This window comes from Maniola jurtina, chromosome 11, assembly GCF_905333055.1.
Source record: "Maniola jurtina chromosome 11, ilManJurt1.1, whole genome shotgun sequence".
NCBI lineage: Eukaryota > Metazoa > Arthropoda > Insecta > Lepidoptera > Nymphalidae > Maniola > Maniola jurtina.
In genome coordinates this window covers 11,296,189-11,320,234 of record NC_060039.1, presented here as the reverse complement: position 1 = coordinate 11,320,234, position 24,046 = coordinate 11,296,189, and the positions used below count along the sequence as shown (strand labels likewise).

The window sequence follows — 24,046 nt, the reverse complement described above, 5'->3', positions numbered from 1 at the left end:
ATTGAATTTTTTTCGTCTTAATAATTATAAAATATACCTTTGTTTTCCTTAGCGGGTCGCCTCCATCTTCTAAAAGCAGCACCAAAGTAGCCAGGTTTCCATACCTTGCCGCCACGTGGACGGGTGTCATGCCATCTTCAGTTGCTTTATTTGGTCCAGCACCAGACTTTAATAGCATTAATGCGCACTTGTCACCTAGAAGTTTAAATTGTTTTATGTACGAACGACCGTGGCGAATCTTTTAGATTATTCTGAGCACCAGCTGAGTTGCGTTGTTTTCATAGTGAAAAATACGTATTTATTTCTTACAATACATTTATCCATATTTCCATACTAAGACTCTAAAGAAAACTATACCAAGATTGCTAGGATAGATTTTTATGTAAGTACCTACCTACTGTCCTATAGACACTCATAGGTACATGAAACTACAAAGATAGAATTACGGATACCTAAATCGAAAATAAAACAGTTTTAAAATCGACATTTGAACATAGGTATTCATATAAATATGAAGGTAAACGTTAGCAATTTATAACTACTAGTGTTACAGAATAAATCGCTAATAGCAATAACCATAACCTCGGTGAAGGCTAGGAATTCATATATTTTACGTGCAAACGTATTTTATATATCAGATTAACACGCGAAACTTCCGCACTTAAGCGGTTTAGACATCGAGGCCATGAAATTGGGCTGAAATTAGGAAGGTATTGGTAATGGAAGCATTTAATATCAGTAGAAATAATAGACAAATCGTAGATCTAATTTTCAGACACTAAGTTGTCGTATGAAAACTAAATAAATAAAAATTGTAGCAAAAGATTTACTGCAAGATTGATACAATAGATCATACATAATACATATTTGACGACCTGTAATTTTTACAAAAAATTTGAGCGCTGTTGTCTTTTAAAAATGATGTCCCTGGGTCGATTCCTGGGAGGGGTAATTCGGGAATTTATAATTTATAAATTGTCTGTGGCTTGTTCGGGTGAGAAGTATATTAACATTGCTAGTAACCACTTTCTTAACAAAGCCATGCCACCGAGCAATTTTGCGTTCCAATAAGATGCCGCGTAGAAACCGATTAGAGGTATGAGCTTAATAAATATTTTTAAATGCCATTTTGTAACATTTCTAGTCCTAGGTCATATACCATTTACCTTTTCTTAGTTAGCCTGTTTTCACATTTGACTGCATCATAGCTTACCACCAGGTGGTAATGTATATGCAGAGGCTTACTTGTAGAAAAATGAAATTGTTTCGAAATATTTGCCAGTGCATAAATTCTTAATGAAAAAGTGTGGAAACAACTGACTGAGCTTCCAGTTGCCCACAAGATTGGTTTCGTAAAATGTTACATTGATAATATTGAAATTTTTTGTGATTTGAAAAAAGGAACTACGGAGTTTTTTTACCAGCTAATCACAGTACAATCTGTTTCCCAAACCGGTGGTAGAGTCATAGATGCATTTGAATTGAATTGAATGGAATTGAATTGAATTATTTACATATCAAGCAATATTTACCGTCAGGGATTCTTGCCGCGATGTGTAATGGGGTCTCTCTTTGCTTGCCCCCGCGTATGTGCACATCAGCCCCGTAGCCAAGAAGCGTTTCAACAACGGCTGGCTTGCACGACTCAACCGCTATATGCAAGGCCGTGTAGTTGTCCTGCCCATAAGGATAGATAAGCAGGAGTTATTTTGTGTTTCATGATGTACAAGTCAAGTCAAAGTCAAAGTCAAAATCATTTATTCGGCATGTAGGTACAATTGTACTCCTTTTGATGGTCGAAATTGTTAAACTTGTACGATATAGTGGTGATAATTAATTACGTTACTTAAAACTAAAGCTACGAGTACAGAGTACCTGTTGTCATGCGCAAGAAACAAAAAAATTGGCATAATTACTAATACTTTAGATATAATTCATATAATACCAACCCAATATAGAAATAATATTATCAAAAAAAATAAAATGAAAGAAAATATTTGGATAGGGAAGTTTGAATAAATAAGTTATGGATAAAATTATATCAAAAATTAATTTATATTATAAATTCTAAGTCCCTATTATCATTAACCGTTAGACATCTACTGCTGGATATGTCTCTTATATGGAGTTCCACATGCCACTATCTTGAACCGCCTGAATCCAGCGGCTCCCTGCACTCGTTTGATGTCGTCTTGTGTATGTTCTTGCCGGGGCGTCATTTTCGCACCTTGGGACGTATATCGGTTTTCGAACTATGTGCCCTGCTCATTGCCACTTCAGTTTCGCAACCTTTTGAGTTATGTCGATTACTCAGGTTCTCTTAGGGATCTCCTCATATCAGATTTAATCACGTAATGAAAATCCAATATTGTCCGGAGCTATTTATGAAATCGTGGAATTTGCCAAAAAAAAAATTGGTTGTCTGTAAAGTCGGTTTAATGACGATAGTTGAACGTGACAACAAAGGCCGATTGTGCTTCTTTGTCGCTCGTTCCGCGCTCTCGCTTGCACTTCAAGCCTTACATGGAACGCCTCAGAGCGAGGTAACGCCGCATGAGTCATATTTTTTCGTGCGTGCAGCCGGCTCTATCGAATTATAAGACGTTGTCACGTCAAAATTTACTTACGTTAGTAGTGACATCGACGCTTTCTCCCTTCTGTAGCAACGTGTTGATGATGCCCACGTGGCCATACCTTGCCGCTGTGTGGATACTTCGTGCACCGTCCTAATGAAAAAAAAAAAATACATTTTTATCGAATTACTCGCGAAACGCCTTCTGCAAATGACTCGGTGAGCTACTGGCTGGTTAATTGCTACCACGTAATTTGCTATTGGATCCCCATTGTTGTAGAGATGGAAATCCATCATCCATGGACATCATCCATGTCATCATCATCATAATCTACTATAAGACGTCCACAGCTGGGCAAAGCTGTCTTGTAGTGATTTCCACTAGCCACGGTCTTGCCCCGCTTGATTCCAGCGGCTCCCTACGACTCGTTTTATCCATACTAATATTATAAATGCGAAAGTGTCTGACTGTCTGTCTGTCTGTCTGCTACCTTTTCACGGCCCAACAGTTTAACCGGTTCTGACGAAATTTGGTAAAGGGTTTACTTATATCCCGGGGACGGACATAGGCTATTTTTTATGCCGGAAAATCAAAGAGTTCGCACAGGATTCCTAAATACCCATCCGCTTAACCGATTTGTATGAAAGGTACCGAGGTAGCTTGCGTCCCTGTAATTGACATAGGCAACTTTTTATATCGGAAAATCAAACAGTTCCCACGGGATCTTTAAAAACCTAAATCCACGCGGACGAAGTCGCGGGCATTCTCTAGTTGTTGATAAAATCGCCATCAAATCCATAAGAATATAAATAGCCGTAGGGGTCAGGGGTAGCGAAGGGGTAAATCTACCTAATATCTTTTTAGTTCAGAAATTTTATATGTAGTGAGAATTTAAAGTGATTTATGTGTACACAAACTTATGAGCTCATTTCCTTATTACCAAGGTCGTTCGTGAGGGAAGCCACTAGCCAGTTTCTAGGAAAATAGCAGTTAACTTTTTAAAAGTGAATAGTTATAACTCAGACACACGTGATTGCTTTTTCATATACCTAATAATTTTGATGTAATTAGTTTTCACATACAAGTTTTTAGCTTGCAACTTGTAGGTATAGCTACCTATTTTTATACTTTTTATACATATACTTTAGTGCCTCGAACGTGGCACGGCTTGGGCTCGGCTCGGTCTAGCATAAATCATCCCTTACTCTGTGTTTCCTGTGACCCAGACCCATTACCCACTTGAATGACTATAATACCTACACAAGTGAACTGGTATGAATACCTTTATCACATTTTAGAAAGTGTTTTACTTTGTAAACGCTCATTTCTGTGAAGTCACTCACCTACTTGAAGTAGAATTTGTCTGTACTCACCTTATTTGGCATATGAAGATAGACACCTTTCTTGAACAGCATCATTGCGCAGTCAGCGTGGCCATTCAATGAAGCGATGTGCATAAGAGTGCTGCCGTCTTTGGTCCTCTCGAATATGGATGCTTTGAATTTGTCAGCTAATAGCTCGATGATCGCTGCATGCCCGTTTTCCGCTGCCAAATGCATTGGCGTTCTATCTGTAGGGGATGAGCATTTTTTTAAATTATATATTTTAAAAAAAATCTGTCAAGTGCGGTAGATCAACGTGAAGTACCCCATTATGTAGTTTTGATTCCCTTGATGGGTCTTGACAGACACGACAGTCGGAGAGACAGACAGGCAAACAGACTACAAGTGATTCTATTTACGTGTTCCTTTTTTCCTTTCGAGGTATGGAACCCTAAATATAAAGGCGTAGAACACACATGCACGTCAATTTATTTTTTAACAAAAAAGATTTCGAAGGACAAAGAAATTTTTTCCGAGCGAGTGAGATAAAAAAGAAATTTTTCTTTTGCTAAGCTATTGATAAGAATTAGTATTTGTAAAGGAAAAAAGTAGAACAAAAGGATGAAATTTTCGAGGAATTCTACTAAATATATTTGCATAATAATTTGCGTTCAACATTATTTTTGACGTGTAACATAATTGTCCCTTTCTGAATTTACATAGGTTAACATAATACGAGATTGTTAATCTGTTCTTATTGTTTTATTCATAACTCTAGTTTTTTTTCGTTTGCAGGTAGGTACCTATTTAAATACCTGCCTGTTCACCTTTTACATAAAGGCAGGTTTAATTGTAATATCTAATACCCAGTTAATAAGTCGCTACCCATATTATAAATAATGTCAAAGTGTTTTTGTGTGTTGGTTTGTCCTTCAATCACGGCGCAACAGAGCAACAGATGTGCGTAATTTCTTATATGAATAATATAGTTTAAGACCTGGAGAGCGACATTGGCTACTTTTTAATCCGGAAAATCAAGTGTTTCCCACGGGATTTTAAAACCTAAGTCCACGCGGAGAAAATCGCTAGCGTTATCTAAATAATATATGCTATATAATATAATGAAAAGCTGACTGACTGACTGATCTATCAACGCACAGGTCAAACTACTGGACGGATCGGGCTGAAATTTGGCATGCAGATAGCTATAATGACGTAGACATCTGTTAAGAAAGGATTTTGAAAATTCAATCGCTTTGGGGGTAAAATAGGGGGTTGTTTGTGTAGTCCACGTGGATGAATTCGCGTGCATAAGCTTGTCTAGTAATAAAATAATTTATCCTACCTTCGTTATCTGCGATGGCCGCATTGGCTCGTACTCCATAGAAGTATTTGACCAATGGCTCATCACCCTCGGCCGCAGCTATATGCAGCGCTGTTTGGCCGGCTCCGTTGACTGCGTCCACTACTGACCCGTAGTCTACTAAGATGCGAGACATGTCCACATCTCGTCTCCTGGCTGCGAGGTGCAAGGCCGTGTCTCCCGATGGTGTGCTAGCCTGGATATAAGGTCTTTAGTTCAAAACCGGTCAAAACTTTATTTTTTAGAGATAGCGTCAGGTGAATGAAAAACATTGTGAGGACATCTGCATGTCTGAGAGTTCTCTATAATGTTTTCTGTGGGCCGGCGCGCGGCGTGGCAGATGGCCTAACCCTTTCTCGTTTTGAGAGGAGACCTGTTGGCCGGCGATGGGTCAATCATGATGATGATAATGGCGTCAGGTCGGGCTTCGCTTAGTATTTTGGATTCCTACTTCAGCTCCGACAGACACGAAAGATTGACTTATAAACGCAGAGAATGCACATCCGCCGTCACAATTTACTTCGCACAACCAAATAGATTTTTAATTCACCCACTGCGCAAGTTAATTCAAAGTTATTCTTTCCTAACACCAACTATTCCGGCTTGAACGGGTTTGTAAACACGAGATGTTAAAAACATGAAGCCAATAAAGATGATTTGGCGATCGAAAAGTTTAATTGTCTAAAACCTGACTCCAAATGCTCATTAAAATGCGGTCTTAAATTTAAGTTCGAGAAATCGATCTAAACAGTAGGCGATTTGAGATTTGAGACAATGATAATACCTAGAATAGAAAACTCTTCAGTGTTTCATACACAGAAAACTCCGTATTCCAAAATGGAATATATCCATCTTCGGTGTATGTTTGTTGATCACAGGTATTTTGTTCAGAAATTACTAAAGTCTAGCTCCATAGTAACTTGTTAGATAAATTGTAAATAGGCGTATACCTGCTCAAACTTTTATGAAAGAGACGAGCAACTTTGCTTATAAACAAGTCAACTTTTTACTCATTCAATTTCGTTATGCCAACCATTCGTGACCGCTTTTCGTCACATTGAAAGGTTATATACAATGTATCTAGTTTCCAACTAGTACCCACGGGACTCCAGATGAGGCTGATCATTCAGGAGATGGTGTAAGGGTGAGGATATAATCAAAGGGAAAGGAAAACGATAATGTTGAGAGTTGCTAAAGATAAAAAAAAGGGAAAATGGAGAAGGCTTTTACCGCTATAGGCCGTCCTTACAATGCTTGAGCCAATAATACTAACTATATTAACCTACAAGTTCTTTCTATCAAACATTTTTCTAATGATTGGTGTAATAAACATTGTAAGGAAACAATAAAGCTATTTACCAAATTTTTTTTCCAGACGTAAACAAACCTTGAGCTGTTCGGCCGTCTGCGCGCTGAGAAGCTCGCGCACCATGCTCTGGTTGCCAGCCTCCACCGCCAGCAGTAGCGGGATCTTGCCCCTCTGGAACACCATGTCACGAATTAGCTTTTTCCATTCCTTTTGCCGCGCGCGCTCTTTATTCAACTCGATGAAACTAAGCTCGAGTTTCTGCAGGTCCCTAGGCAGATTCGCGGGCGGGCTGCGGAGACCCGAACGTAAATTCATATTCGCGCTGGTCGGCACATCTCTGTCCCTTCCATTTTCGGACATGGCTGCATAAGCTCCTCGTATATCGGAGCTTTCTCACCCGCACTGAAATCCATACAGTGCAGTGTCTATGCACGAACTATTCGCGCCAGTGCGGTATGCCGATCACGGAGCTTCCTAACCGTCACAATTCACAATACAACCGATAGTTTCGAGACTTATGTGCATCGCAATCTTCGTAGGCCGCGCTTCGACATAACATTAAATCGAATGGCAATCGTTCCTCGCATGCAATAGGTACCTAACCTGGCGTTTGCGCCTGGATTGTCGCACACTATACGTACTTGGTCCTCCATCGCTACTGTTTGGCGAACGAAAGTGAAGCGTGTGCGCCCATAGTAAAACTGCCTTTCTCTAGTCGTGCCGTAGGGCGGACTGAGACTTATTGTATTAAAATTACTAATTTTGAAATTCAACGCTGACGCTATAACTAATATTCCGCGACTGATTTGCATTGTAAATTTAGCGTTGTGACGTTTACTCCGCGGCTAAAGCTTGCTGGATAATTAGCTAGTTTCTATTCGTGGGGGTTGGTTCGTTTTCTGTGTCGGAATGTCGTTAAAATGAAAGCCTTGTACTAGTTTCGGTTATGTTTAATACTAATCTTTCAAGTTTCAAGTAATTCGTAAAGCGTCGGAAAGGAATGTGAGGATGATGAATCTTTGTTTAATTTTTCGTATTTTTAGTAGAAGCTTTCTTCGAGTGCGTTTTGTTTACAATCTCGTTTTGGGGGGGAGTCCCCTGTGGGGATGGCGGTGCCAGGCGACAGGCGCTGCACGCGATCGTCATGACCAATGCTGCATCAGCTCTATTTACTATAAACGTCACAACCAAATCAAAATCCTAACATCAAAGCTATAAAGTCTAGAGTTTATTGGCTTCCTTCTTTTTCGTTTACGATAAACCGGTGTAGATTAAATTACTACATACATATATTTTTATGTCGTATATTGAAAATTGCTCATGATTTACTACGCGATATTTGAGTACTGATTTGGCATTTGCATTTTCGCGAATTCGAGATTCTCTTCTTTTGCTTATCAATAAAATCTTCATGACTTTCAAGCTAAGTGAACTTAAAACTTACTTAAAACTTAACCTTAGACCTAACTACATTAATTAATTATTATTAATATTCGTCTATTATATAGCAGGGCTCATTATATGCTGGTAGCCACACAGGACTGCTTACTTGCAACTATGTTCACAACTGTTCATTGACCCTAAGACAGAATTACTGATATAATCCTTTCAGTCTATAGTTTATTCATCTTTCTCACCCCATCTGTGCGTAGTCTTATGTCCTTGCCCGCGGCTGTGAGCAGTGCTCGCAGTATGCTGGTGGCTGTGCCTGTCTGCCTGCTTGCCACGATGTGTACAGCTGTTTGTTGACGACTCTGTGAATAGAATTACTTATGTAAAATAATTAATTAATCTTATAACCTGGCGGTTGAGTTGTGAGCAAAGATTTGAACATTTGTTTGAAGATTTTGAGATATTACGGCAAAGTACAGGCTTAGCAGTAGCACACTTGCTAAATTATTATCTGTTTGTAGGTACCTATTTTTTTACTTTTCAATGATCTGCCATTAAATGCCTACTCTGGACTAGAATCCTATGCACGCCACTGAATCAAGCTATTTTCGTAAAAAGTTTTCAAAATAACTGATTGACATAATTAAGTGAAATGTTACTTTGCAAACTTGAGTGAGATATTGATAGAGTTTTTAATTTTTAATCCCCGACCCAAAAAGAGGGGTGTTATAAGTTTGACGTGTGTATCGGTCTGTAGCATCGTAGCTCCTAAACTAATGAACCGATTTTAATTTAGTTTTTTTTTTTGTTTGAAAGGTGGCTTGATCAAGAGTTTTCTTAGCTATAGTTCAAGAAAATCGGTTCAGCCGTTTGTTATCAGCTCTTTTCTAGTTACTGTAACCTTCACTTGTCGGGGGTGTTATAAATTTTTAATTTACACTTGTTATTTAGAACTTACTCCTCCCGTAGCAAATGGATCGACGCCTCTTTTCGACAGCAACAGCTTGACAATGTCCTCTCTCGAATACATCGCTGATATGTGCAGCACATTGTAGTTGTCCTGTACCAAATACATAGTTACTTACTACTTATTATAACTGCTTTAGATATATGGAAATGTTAAATATTTGCATCAAAATTTAGTCAAAATGCTAAAATAAGTTTGACATATTTCTTGAATTGAAAAAGGAAAAGGATTTATATGGGTTTATATTGCCTCAGCAAAAGGGAACTTGTCGAAAAACCTGATTTAAGGTCGTTTAGTTACCCATTGCTGTAATAAGCATGAAGTAACATTAAAAACCGGTCAAGTGCGACATAACTCAGTCTTTTCATTCAGCTCTTTTCTAATTACTGTAACCTTCACTGGTCGGGGGTGTTATAATTTTTTTATTTACACTTGTTATGCCAGTAATTCAAAGAGTAGGTACCCGCGGGATTAAAAAAAAATCTAAATTCGTGCGGACGAAGTCGCAGTATTATCTAATAGGTGCAATATAAAGTTCACATTTCCATGCTTTACTATGAGTGTCGTTGTCGAGTAAGATCTTTACACGATGGTCTCTATTGTCTCGTCAAGTATCGACAGTCTATGCTATAGTAGTACTACGCCTCGTAGTATCTAGATTGGTTCGAATCAAACACCTTAGTGCATCGCGTGATACTAATCTCTATCAGACATAATTGAATGGAACGACTGCGTGGTGTAACGTGAAAATGAACAAGTCCAATGCAAATTCCCTTCCATATCCCTTATTTATAGACTGTTTCAGCTGTTCAGCACTTCAACAGCTTTCTCAAAAGAGTTAATTTTTTAGGGTTACGTATCTCCAAAGAAAAAAGGAACCCTTATACGATCACTTTGTTGTCTGTCTGTCTGTCGAGTCTGCCAAGACCCGTAAAGGGAATCAAAACCTGGAGGGTACTTCACGTTGACTTAGACTCATGAAATTTGGCAGGTAGGTAGGTATTGAAGGACAGGTAAATCTGAAAACCGTGAATTTTTAGTTATATCACAAAAAAATCAAAAAGTGTTAGGTACTTCTTGTACGATTGTACAAAATACTTTGGGTGCTAGTCCGACTCGCATTTGGCCGACTTTTGAGTAGAACTAGTTTTTAATACTTAACTTATTAACTAGATGTGACAAAGGCTTGTACAATCAGAACTAATAATTTTTACAAGGTAAAAGGACTTAAACTGTAACAATTAACATGGATAGACCGCACGACGACGCGCCAATTCAATAACCCTGCCCGCTATTTAATTTGACCCTTAAAGAAATCGCAGTTATTTAAATTTTTATGTGAATAACAGGTTAGGTTCTATGTAATTACTATATTACTAAGAAACTGCTAACGACATAAATAAAAAGGCACAAGTCAGATTTATAAGAAAATTTTAAAAGAACGATTACGCACAAAGCAACTGACATTACTCACTATACATTTTCTTTTCTTTGCTTTATGATTCTTTCTTTTCTTTTCATTAGGTTTTTTTTAATCAAAGAACGAGGCGTTAGGCGTAAATGAATCAAGTTTGAATCATAATAATGGCCGTGACATTACGAAGACCGTAACATCAAGATTGCGATTTGACCACGTTTGTCACGCAATAGACAAATTATACACAATCTGCGAAGGAGAAAACTACAGTTGCTCATTTTCACAATAAGCGCCCTAGCTAGGGTAGGCACTACTACCCCTGCAATTTGGATCACACTAAATTTTGGCCATAATATTGGATGCAACCTATAAATAGCCGTATAGTCAATGCAAATAAGGATGTGAAGGCTCTGTTAAGCGGCGATAGTCACGTGGTTAAAAGGTAGGTGGAGGTCTGGGGTTCGATCCCAGGCATGCACCTTTAACTTCTTGGAGTTATGAGTGGATTAATATCACTTGCTTTAACGGTGAAGGAAAACATCGTGAGGAAACCTTCATGCCTGTGACTTCTCTATGTTTTCAAAGGTGTGTGAAGTCTGCCAATCCGCATTGGGCCAGCGTGGCAGACTATGACCTAAACCCTTCTTATTCTGAGAGGAGACCCGTACTCAGTAGTGGGGCGGAAATGGGTTGATCATGATGATGGTGAAATGTCATTTGTTTTGACGGTGAAGGAAAACTTCGTAAGGAAACCTGCATGCCTGAGAGTTCGCCATAATATTCTCAAAGATCAAAGAAAATATGTAACGTCTGCCAATCCGCACTGGGCCAACGTGGCGGACTATGATCTAAATCTGTGATTGTGAGAGGAGACCCGTGCTTAGTAGTGAGCTGGCGATGGATTAATCATTATAACTCCTAACTCACTACATAGTTGTAGTCTCCGTATACAAATCAAGGAAATTCGTAAAACTACTTAGTAGGTAGTACCCAATACTCTAAAATTCATGCATTACGTTAATTATCACCCCATATTGCATTTATCAACAAAGTAATAATTCCAGCCTTATCCTCGCATGATTAACGTCGCCGACTTTGCTCACGTCATGAGCTACAAGACTGCGTCCACACCACAGTCCACACTCCAGACCTATATAAATTGGCGTTGAGCGACGTATTCAAAACGAGTCATTGACATCGATATTGAGTCGTAATAAATAACGGATTCCTATTTCTAACGTGCTCTTTATTTTCCACGATTCATATGCGAGTGAGTACCTACTTTCATAGAAAATGTACCACTGACAGAATGAAAACGAATTGTATTGAATCACAATCCGAATAAATAACGATTCGTCTAAAATAATTGTGAATGAGGCGCTCCTAGTTTGTGGTCTCCACACTAGAACACGTTTTCTTTAGCAGTTATTAACTACGACAGTGGTGACCCCCTCACTGCCATTTAGGCTTGGTATGACCTCCAGTTCACTGGTTCGCTGCTGATAAAGTTGCAGAAGGAAGGTGAGCGGAGCGTGCGTGTGGATGTGTGGACGTGTTGAAAAAACGTATGTACATTAGTCAAAACAAATAGGCTGATGATACTGATGGCTTTACATAATTGTAGATATCTTCACGTGGAACAAAAATATGAAGAGGGAGGGGGTTAATTTTGTGTCGCATGCACCACAAGACGCAATTTTTATTGGTGTGGAGTGTGGACGCAGCTTAAGGCGTGACCTCTTGATTATAAATTGCCACTTCATTTTATCAGATCGTTGGGCATAACATGTTCGCTAAAGTGCTTTAACATAATCCGTAGCTAATGCAAAAGCTACATTCTACATCTGGACAAGATTCGCCGTAGACGCCTATTAAATACCTACAGATACCTACCTGAAAGATTTTTGTCAATTTCTTATTTCACGTTTCTAGCCGTATAGTGGAGTCAATGAACAAGTTTTTTGACCTCCGTTTTGTTGACCAGCTCTTAATTAATATTATTTAAAAAAAAATTCTACTTACATTATTTCTAGCTCCAACGTCTGAACCCAACTCGATGAGCCTTTCCACAAAGGATGTTCGGTTGTCCTTCACTGCGTACATCAGCGGTGTCATGCCGGTTGTCTGTAACAAAAGGTTGCTTGTTTAAGTTTACGTCCCACTGACAGACAGACGGCCGACGGACGGACGGACAGCGAAGTCTAAAGCTCTGGTTTCCTCCAACAGCGGTGCCGTTTTTAAACGGACGCAATATGGTGACCGCTAAAAGACGGCCGTAAACATGTGGAATGTTCGAGACTGCATTGACCGTTTTATTACGGTGTCAATGGTTGAAAATGGAATGGAATATAAATATCTAAATAAATGATCCCGCACAAAATCAATTAAAATTTCATCATCCTCGCTGGTACCGCTTTTTGACGTTACGGTGTCAATTACCGTTATCTAGGAAACCGCGCCATATTGTTTACATAGACAACGTTCTAGTGACGTCATTCACCGCTGTATTACGGCCGCTACATGATGGCACCGCTTTTGGAGGAAACCAGAGCTTTAGTAATAGGGTCCCTTTGGCATCCTTCGGGTAGGTACGGAACCCTGAAAATAATGTACCTAAGTATGCTAAAGCCTAAAATACATGGTTGCCTAAAACACGTAACAAGCTCGTTTTTGGTTAAAAGAATTGAGTTTCTTGTTATCGCTGATTTCATTCATAATTTTGCAGTCAGGCAAAATAATTGTGTCTTAAATATCCCTTAATTATATCTGCAGTGCTAACTAGTGTTTCAGTATGCAAATTGTTACTCAGTTTAACATTTTGCAGTTAGGTTTAAATTGTTCGTGTTGGTGATAATTAACCATAAAGCCACAAGATTTGAGTGTTTAGTTTGATATTTTACGTATTTTGACGGATTTATTAAAAGTCTTTTTAGTGTTCCGTATCCGAAGGGACCCTATAACTAAGCCTCCGCTGTCCGTCCGTCCATCTAGTCAAGTCTAGTAAGATATTCAATAGTGTGGAATGGTTAAGAATAGAACAAAAAAGGTCAGCGAAGGAGTCCCTAAGAAGAAACTAAAAGAAGTTTTTATTAAGGACTCTTTCGCCGGCTGACTGCAGTGAGTTTAATTTTTTAACCCCCGACTCAAAAAGAGGGTTGTTATAAGTTTGAGTTGTGTATTTGTGTATCTGTCTGTGGCATCATAGCTCCTAAACTAATGAACCGATTTTAATTTAGTTTTTTTTTGTTTGAAAGGTGGCTTGATCAAGAGTGTTCTTAGCTATAATCCAAGAAAATCGGTTCAACCGATTGAAAGTTATCAGCTCTTTTCTAGTTACATTAACCTTCACTTGTCGGGGGTGTTATAAATTTTTAATTTACACTTGTTAAATTATTATTATACCCGAGTTATGTCACAGTAGGTAAAAAAACTTGATTCATAACAGAAAGTCTGACAGAAGGTCAAACCTCACCCTTGCTTATTGTTCTGCTTACTCACTCGCCATCATAACCACTAATTATTTCAGTATTACTGTGCTTTACAGCTGGGTGTGGTGGAAACGGCATAAAAGTATTACAAATTCCTACTTCAATAAAGATAACTATTTGACTTTAATAATATGTAATTAAACTGAAAAGACCAGCCCAGTACGCCCAGTAGGTATATAAATAAAAATTTTAGCCAGTAGGTATAATAATCACACTAATATTATAAAGGCGAAAGTTTGTATGTGTGTGTGTGCGTGTGGGTGTGTGTGTATGTTTGTTACTCCTTCACGCAAAAACCACTGGACGGATTTGGCTGAATAGAGATAGATAATCTCCTGGATTAGCACATAGGCTACTTTTTATCCCGGAAAATCAAAGAGTTCCCACGGGATTTCGAAAAACCTAAATCCACGCGGGCGAAGTCGCGGGCATCGGCTAGTATCTATATAAAACCGACTGATTAACTGACTGATCTAACAAGACACATCTCAAATGACTTTATGGATCGACCTGAAATTTGGGATGCAGATAGCTATTCTAAAAAAGGGTTTTTGAAAATTCAATCCCTAAGAGGTTAGGTTAGGTTAAATTTTTGTAATCCTCACGGACGAAGTCGCCGGCATAAGGTAGTTATAAAGAAATAAATGGCATGGTATTGGTATAGATGGATCATTTTTGTTTAACTTACCTAGAGTTAGTCAGATGATCGTTAATTTGCGATGTAGTTAGCAAATTACCAAGATCTGAGCAACAATTATTGAATATTTATTATCAACTAGCTGATGCCCGCAGCTTCGCCCGCGTGGATTGGTCAGATCCCCTGCAGCATCAGGATTGAGGAGTTGGACTCCAAATTTTTTATGAAACAATGTCGCACAGTTCCTCTATCGATTAAAAAAGAAATGACGCAAATCGGTTCAGAAATCTCGAAGATTTCAGTGTACATAGGTAGAAAAACACAACTCCCTTTTTGAAAGTCGGTTAAAAAGTAGCCTATGTTACTCCCTGGTCAATTCTCTACTTGTCTGTGAAAATCCCGTCAAAATCGGTTCAGCCGTTCCCAAGATTAGCATTTTCAAACAGACAGACAGACAGACAGACAGACAGACAGACAGACAGACAGACAGATAGACATACAGACAGACAGACAGACAGACAAAAAATTTAAAAACGTGTGATTCAGTTATAGTATCGTTCAAATAACCATGTGACCTTAATATGCGGTAGTTATTTCGAAATTACAGACAGACACTCCAATTTTATTTATTAGTATAGATAGTAGCTGATGCCCGCGACTTCATTCGCGTGTATTAAGGTTTTTAATAACCTTGTGGGAACTCCTTGATTTTTTGGATGAAAAGTTGTTAATGTCCTTCCCCGGGATGTAAGCTAATTCTGCACCAAACATCAAAATCGGTTAAACTGTTGGGCCATGAAAAGCAAGCAGAGAGACAGCCAGACAGACACGCTTTCGCATTTATAATATTAGTACATGTGGATAGTATATACCTCCTCTAATAAAGTAAAGCGCGTAAGCCTATAGGTACGTCTACATCGCACGATCAAACTTTTCCAGGAATTAAACGGTCTGCGAAGGAGAAAATTCGCGTGCCGCCTGCACCCTGTGACACAGTAATGGGCTTATAATGGCAACCCTCCTTGTGATAATTAGCTGCTGGTGAATGCGTCATTAAAAATAATTGCCATTTAAATCGTGTTTTAATCGCCCCTTAAGTTTAACGTTTCACAGCGCTGAAAATATCACACTTCCGTGATTTCTAAATGAAGAATTTATCTGCAATAATTAGAAATTATTATTGCAGATCTATAAATTGAAAATGGATTTTTTGTTGACTATTGGTATTGGCACCTATATATGTATAAGGCAACAGTTTAATATTAATATTGAGATTCTACAATATTCTAATGTTTTCATTGGCTGGAGTTAGGGTGATCTTTTTTTTATGTGGAACATTCTAATCACACAGCCGTGAAAATAGTACCTACCTACTACCTACTTACAAAGCTATCCATACTAATAACACAGTTTTACGATGTACAAACCGTGCTAATAACTATTATAAATGCAAAAGATATTTGTGTATGTTTGTTCGTCTATTTGCTACCTTTTCACGGCCCACCTATTTGAACGATTTTAATGAAAGGTATAGAGGTGGCTTGCATCTCGGGGACGGGCATTGGCTACTTTTTGTTCTGGAAAATCAAAGAGTTCCCACGGATTTTTTAATAACCTAAATCCTCGTGGACAAAGTCGCAGGCATCAAATAATCTAAGTATATCCTACCTAAAAGGAATAGGTGACTGACTAACTGACGGACTGATCCATCAACGCACAGCTCGAACTTCCGGACGGATCGGGCTGAACTTTGGTTTGCAGATGGCTATTATGTCGTAGACACCCACTAACAAAGTGTTCTTGACAATTCAACCCCTAAGGAGGTAAAATAGGGGCTTGAAATTTGTGTCGTCTACGCAGACGAAGTCGTGGGCATACGCTAAAATTGTAATAATATCATTAGCTTGGCATAACAATTTATTGCTCTTAATATAACTCTGACCCGAATTACATCAGAACTTTGTAAGGGTAGGTACATTTACTCGTAGGTGCGCCAAGTAGAGAACAGTAGTCGTTAAAAACTGACATTTGCATATAAAATATTATGCGGCAAAATTTTGAGGGTGGTGTGGCCTGATTTAAGCAACAATATACCCATGTACCTACTTATTGCTGGCTAAGCTAACCCGAGAGCGAAGCTCGGCCCGAAGAAGCGTGGGCCCACGCTGCCTAACTTAAAAAAGGACTCGCACACGAAAGGTTCCGTACCATCATACAAGAAATCATCATCATCATCAGCCTGTGGATGTCCACTGTTGGACATAGGCCTTCCCTAAAGAGCGCCTCCACACCCGGTCCTCAGCCTTCCTCATCCAGCCACATCCCGCCAGCCATTTTATATCGTCGGTCCATCGTGCTGGAGGGCGTCCCACACTACGCCTGCTTAAACGCGGTCTCTACTCAAGGACTTTCCGGCTCCAACGGCCATCGCCTCTACGACAGGCATGGCCTGCCCACTGCTACTTCAGCTTGCTAATAGTAACAAGAAATAGCACTTTTTAATTTTATTTTTAAGATTTCGACATTTTTATTATTTGTTGTTATAACGGCAATACCTATTACATTTCCAAGATACAGCCCGCTCACCGACATCAGTCGGACGAACGAACGGACAACGGAATCTTAGTAATAGGGAGGAAGGGAGCCTAAAACCTAAATCCGCGCGGACAAAGTCGCGGGCATCACCAAGTCATTATTAGTTCATTGAACTGAAATTGATATTGTTTCCTATCGTCCTGGTTTTCGGGTTAGCCGCATTACCTTTTGAAAGGAGCTTCCTACAAATTGCAATATCCGTTGTGTGGGGGCTTTTAGTGGAATTAATACGTCGCTGACCAACGAACTGCTTACTCATTACCGGTTTTCTTCATTTGTTTGGTTACTAAGCCAGGAGTACACGCGCTTATTCATAGCTTAAGACTTAAGAGATAACTGAAATTGATATAAACATAACGGCCTCCCAGGCGCAGTGTTAAGCGCTGTGGTCTTACTAGTGGGAGGTCCCGGGTTCGATTCCCGGCAGGGGTGTGCAATTTCATAATTTGATGGGAGGCTTCGGCCGTGGCTAGTTCCCACCCTACCGACAAAGTCGTGCTGCCAAGCGATTTAGCGTTCCGGTATAATACCGTGTAGAAACTAAAGGAGTATGAGTTTACTGAAAACTGCAATACCCCTTCCATGTTAGCCCGCTTTCATCTTAGTCTGCATCATCACTTACCACCAGGTGAGATTGCAGTCAAGGGCTAATTTGTATCTAAAAAAAAAAAACTAGTGCACTGGAAAAGAATACCACCCTCGATATAGAATCTGATTTTTAATCGTAGTGTGCCACACAAAATTACAGTTATTTTTTGTGCCGATTCGATGCGCCCCACCGGGCATACCGGGAATTAAAATACCTTGTGTCAAATGGTCTTCGCATTGATATTACGTTGACAGATATAGCATCACTAACATTTAGTTCCTAGTACACCCGCATGACGCTCACTGCTGTTATCAGCGCCAAAATGTCGAAAATCATAATGCTTCATAAAAAGTGGGCAATCGTAGGTCCAGCGTACTTGTATAAGCAGAGGTCAGTGCCTACATACGTAGATGTCACATTGATGTGCTCCAAGAACCAAAATATAACAATCGCTCATCTTCACGGAATCCGTGCGTCACTGAAGCTTCGAATTTATTTATCTCTTTGACCGATCCCCGTTGAACTCTTTTGTAGTACGTTATCTATCCACTGCCACTAGCATAAGGGAAACTTTATGCGAAAGTATCATCTGTCTATCTGTCCGTCTGTTACCTTTTCACGGTACATTCGTTGAACCTATTTCAACAAAATTTGATACAGAGATTGCTTGCATCTTGGACGGGCATAAGCTTCTTTTAATCAAGAAAAATCACAAAGTTCTTAAAGGTTTATGAAAAAACGTAAATTGACAAATTCTCGGGCATCATTTAGTACCTAATTTAACACGATAGGTACAATGTACAATCGTTGAATTTGCTGATGTAGGTACCTACCTATAAGCGATAATTTATTACGCAAACTTAAAATTTAAGCTACGAGGGTCTCAAACGCGCCCTGGGCTAAGAAGAAGCCCACAACAAACTTAATATCACCATTTCACAATATCACTCAAAACTTATTAAAACTATCAAGGCTGTTAAAGCAACTCATTCCCAAGCTCTCGAGCTTTCATAAAAAATGTGTCCCATGCCTTATCTCTTGGAAGGGTAGAAACTGAATTTTCAACTAGGTCACCGAAGTTGAACTAACTTGTGAAAATATTTTTTCGCGGCCCATTCATTTTAATCAAAGTATCCCGAAAAATTTATCATCATCTAATAATAATCAATTTGAAACAACTTTTCGCACCTACGTAGGTATATGCTATAGTTTGCAGATTACCTAACTATAGCATTTTAGCGGAACATACCTATAATATCTATCATCTACTGTTTATAGATAGGCAGAACATAATTGTAGGATTCGTAAGATAATGATGTAAGTAATGGTGATAATTAATTATTATTATTAAGTAAACTTAAAACAAAAGCTACGAGGGTTCCAAACGCGTCCAGCTCATGTTTGCGATAATTAGATAAGATAAGATAATATAATTTTTATTTTGGCACAATAACAAAATATATAACACAAACATAACAATACATTGCCTTAAATTAATTATACCTAATAACAAAATATTACTGTGCACCTGTATCCCTAACTAGTAAAAACTGTGTCTCGGTGTGTAATAGAGATAAATAAGAAAATTTACGACTAATTCACTAAAATACTCCTATAAAGAACATTATTTTCTAAGTTTTTCTGCAGCCATATTATGTTCTAACATTTTTTGCTTATAGCGACAATTAAATACCGTAACCCACTTGGGCTGGTCACAGAGACCTATGAATTATTCATGACTTTCTATTCACAAGGTATTACTAACAGAGTTTGTTAGTAGGTATTACCTGTGGTATTACTACAGGTATCACTGAATTCTTTAAATATCACAGTAGGTTTCGTACAGTGGAATAAATTCTTTAAAATAAGTACTTAAGTTAAATTGCACTGAGTAAAATATATAAATGCATGCCGGATTGTATGTTCCAATGAAGATTTACTCTAGGTACGTAACAATAACAGCAATAAAAATCAACTTGTTAGGCTTGTTAGTTAAACTTAGGTTTTCAAATCAAATCAAATCAAATCAAATCAAATCAAATCAAATTTCTTTATTGCGAATTTGGGTAAACAGTGGAGATGTTACAAAGATAAAAAAGTACAGCCAAATTCTGCTTATAAGCATGCAATATGTTACATTAAATTAAGATACATTTTTGTCACACAAAAAATAAATAAATAAAAATAATAATTAAATAATAATAGCAAAATGTCCAAAATTAAAATACAGTTATAACTTTTCTGAGAGGTAATCATTAATTGAGTAATATGTCTTTTCTAATAATAGTTTTTTCAATTTTCTCTTAAATAAAGGAGGTTCACGGTTTGACGGCCTTTAGGCAAACCTAAAATAAAGAATTACTAAACTTTTGTTTAACAGTCTTTATTTCAACTGTTAAACTTTTTCCAGATTCTCACTAGTGCAACTGCATCTAAAGCCATTTATGGTTTAGGTGGGTTAATTAATTACCGAACGTAAATTATACATCACCGAATACACGATTTTGTTATGTTCCGATTACTAACATGACGTACCAAACTAGCATAGGTACGCCCGCGGCTTCGCTGAACGAATATAGGAAATTTCTTTATTCCCTATACACGGGGTATTTCAGAAAATCCCTCCTTTTTCTTTGCTTACTTAATAAAGGGAAACTCTACGTACAGCTTTCTCAGTTCAAGGGTTTGAACTGTGCTTTGATGAGTCAGTGAGTGAGTCAGGACTTTCCCTTTGGCATTTTAATATGTATCACTACCAAAAGTTTGTATGCTAAAGTGTATTTGTTTGTCCTTCAATCACGCCACAACAGTCAACGTAATTTTTTACATAGGTGTAGTTTAAGACCTGAGGAATGTACCTTCTTTTTATCTCGGAAAATCAAAGAGTTTCCAAGGGATTTAAGAAAAACTAAATTTACGCGGACGAAGAGGGCATCGAGCTAGTTGAATACACGAACGAACAGACGAACGAACCTTCGAACTATTGACAGTAGATTTCGTTAAGCATTTGACGACTAGAATTACACTCCTGTAAGAGCACATTCCTTTTAAGCCAACTTTCAAAAAGGAGGAATTTCTCAATTCGGCGCGCTATATTTCTAACAGTTCATTCATGACGTCAAGTTCTTTTAATTAAATTGTATCCAAAACACCGAACGACTGTAACTTCAGCTTTAAAACCATTAGCAATGGCCTTGGTAGGTATTAGACAGGTCAGCTTCGCCCAAGGATGGTGGTTTGACCCAAGGTCGGAAATCTCCCATCGATTACTCTGGGCTAGCACGCAAAACTCCTGCCCTCTTACCCTTGACACACTAACGGTCACTTCAGTTGGTCTTAACGGCCAAAAATTATGTAGGGCAGGCGAAAATAATGTACTGATGGCGGAAGGTGCGTTTTAAACCTCACGGACGTTGCTCTTGGGGGACCTTGATTTAATCGGCTTTGGGTCACCTTGACGAGTGTGATTGTAGACTTTTTCGACACCCCTGTTTAACATTTCTAGTCTTATTACATCTTTATTATCCTCAACTGTGTGCGGTACGGTGCGGAATCGTTACCTTAGTACCGAAAGCCTACCGAATCCCTATTAATATTTTCTGTACGCCTCCTTATCCACGCCATATGCGCAGAGTGAAATGGGAATTTGAACTGTTTTGTTATCTACATTTTGTATAGAAGCAAACATTGTTTTCAGCAAGTCTGCGGATCCTAGCAGTCGCTATAGCAAAATACATACATGTACATTATGGGTTACATAGATGTAGCCATATGTATCAAAGTCATGACTCTCTAGGCACAGCTGCGTTGGCAGATCGTAATTTGGGTAAGGCTATCCTTGTCAACGATCCCCCGTCGATTTCCTACGTATGATATTATTGTTCTTATCTCTATCTGCCCTGGTTCGTGCATTCTCGGTTCCTAGATCGGTACATTTGTGATAACCAAATTTCAAATTGCTGTGATTGGCTGAATTTACCATGTTCTTGCTGCGACAGTGAGTTTGAGCCACTAGCGGAACAATGTTAGCCGGTCAGAAATGATTGCAATTAGTCAACCTGTTTGACGTCCGTGTTCTGTTTTCGATTACAAAAAAGAAAAATTGTTGTTGCAATCATCAATTTTAGCAAATAGTGAAAGAGAGTCGGCCAATCAGAGGTCACAACTACCGTCACACTTTCTGTCACACTATGGCAGTAGGCATACCGAGTAATGAAAACAATTTTTCATTCTGTCTAGGTCGAAGTAGGGTTGCCACCTGGCTCTTTTTGATTTACAGGCTACCACCATCAAAAATACGGGGTTTAGATTTGAAGAAATTTGAAAATTTGAAGTATTTGAAGAAATAGGCGGTGGTTCTCTCTGAAATGCATGGAAAGCCTATTTAGATATTTCAGTTTATTTGTAAGTTTTGTATTTTTTCTCTGTATGTTGCCGTGTCTTGATTGGTGAACTGTGTATGCAATGTGGTTTTAAATAAAAGATTTATTTATTTAAATAGCTTTTAAAAACTCTTAGTGTTGTAAAGCAAAATGTTATACATTTCATGCATACAATCTTTTCATTTCAACTTAAAATTACATTTAATTTGTAATTCCACCTTCACAGTATCAATACTATGGCCGTAGCCAGGAATCGATTGCGGGAGAGGTTTTATCAGGGCCGGAACTGAATCCTGTCATGAGGAAAAAAACATTCGCTCAACTTTATGGGCTAATTACCTGGTTAGTGGAATTTCGCCTTTCAATTTGACAGTGAGATAAAATACAACAATAAAAAAGCGCGAGCGCAGTGAGCGTAAGTGTTTTTGGTTCAATACAGAAAAAATTAAAGTGAAAGGGAAACGAGTGTAGCCATAGCAAGATTTTATTTTTAAAGCTTCCTATCCATACTAATATTACGAATACGACAGTATATCTATTTGCCTATCTATTTGTTACCCTTTCACGGCCCATCTTCTTTACCAAAATTTTGGTACTTACTATTCAGAGGTAACTTGCATCCCAGACATTTTTTTTAGGCGGCTTTTTAGCCCGGAAAATCCCCCACGGAATTTTTATAAATCTAAATTCATGCAAACGAAATGCGGGGTTTACACTAAGTAATAGAAATTCAAAGCGCGAGTGAAGTGAGCGCGAAATATTTGATATATTTCCAAAAAAAAATTGGTAAGCAAATGCAAGAAATAGTGTAAGTATTAATTTAGGCTTAGGTTTTTGACGGCTTCCCAGGCGCAGTCGCCATTTCAAAATTTCTGGTCTGGTGGGAGGCTTCGGTCATGGCTAGTTATATGGTTAGTATGGCCCTAACGGCCAAGAAATTAGACTGCATCATCACTTACCACTAGAAAAGATTAAAGTCACGGGCTAACTTGTATAAAAAAGGCTTACATCCTCAAACCAAGCCCCGCCGCCTTGGCTACCATGATCAATATCGAGTGGGTTTCGGCTGCGCATTGCCGCAAACGGAAAATATTCTTTCTACTGGACATAACGTCAGTGTTTGATTTCGCCAGCCAGCTCCTGCTGAATTTGTAAAAAACCGGCCAAGTGCGAGTCAGACCTACGCACCGAGGGTTCCGTATTCGGGTATTTTTTCCGACATTTTACTCGAGAAATCAAAAACTGTTTTGCATTAAAAAAATATGCATAAAAATAAATAAAAATCTGTTTTAGAATGAACAGGTAAAGCCCTTTCATATGATAACCCACTTGATATATGTAGTTATCTTACTTTGAAAATTGAAAATACTAATATTTGTTCATGAACACATGACAGACGGATAGAAGGACAGATGGACAGACGGACAGACGGAAAGACTGACAGACTGACAGACAACGAAGTGATCCTATAAGAGTTCTTTTTTGCTTTTGAGTTACGGAACCCTAAAAATATTTAGTTTTATTTGCCCCGTATTTTATTTTCATAATTACAGGTTTCTGTATCCTGAAATACGGGGTAACCAGTAAAATACGGGGCCTCTGGCAACCCTATTCGGAAAACACTGTCACATTCAAGTTAATGTCAAATATTTTGTTTTCAATTACAGAAAGCTGCATCAATCATTATTACAATATTTTCTTTGTTGTGATTGGCTGAATTTTTGAGTTTCAGCCAATAAACAGACTGTTTGCCAATTAAACGTCATAACAATATAAATGCCAGAAAGTTTAACCAAATAAAACAAACTTAATGAGAACCTAGTGAGAATGCAAACGGCACACAATTTATAATACATATTATGTTAGTCGTATATAATAGATATTATAGTAGTCGTTCACTTTGGTAATAGTCAGATTGTCATCAGTAAAATTGATATTGGTTGATGTATCGTAAATTATTGTTTCGGTGACAAATATTTTTATTATCTTTTTATCTTTGAACAGAATGGAAT

At 38.3% G+C, this 24,046-nt stretch overlaps 1 protein-coding gene across 2 annotated transcripts in view; it reads right to left on the bottom strand.

Annotated features, from left to right (window-relative positions):
• The window catches only part of LOC123869273 (serine/threonine-protein phosphatase 6 regulatory ankyrin repeat subunit B), a 43,424-nt gene that overhangs the window by 8,726 nt on the left and 10,652 nt on the right, over positions 1-24,046 (bottom strand). For both annotated transcript variants that reach the window (XM_045912112.1, XM_045912111.1), the window contains exons 2-10: positions 12,366-12,467; positions 8,918-9,019; positions 8,205-8,321; positions 6,646-6,738; positions 5,241-5,454; positions 3,947-4,143; positions 2,628-2,726; positions 1,533-1,677; positions 38-195 (exon numbers count right to left, since the gene is read on the bottom strand). In XM_045912112.1, the coding sequence (XP_045768068.1) occupies positions 38-195; positions 1,533-1,677; positions 2,628-2,726; positions 3,947-4,143; positions 5,241-5,454; positions 6,646-6,738; positions 8,205-8,321; positions 8,918-9,019; positions 12,366-12,467 (1,227 nt within the window). The remainder of the gene's footprint in view (positions 1-37; positions 196-1,532; positions 1,678-2,627; positions 2,727-3,946; positions 4,144-5,240; positions 5,455-6,645; positions 6,739-8,204; positions 8,322-8,917; positions 9,020-12,365; positions 12,468-24,046) is intronic.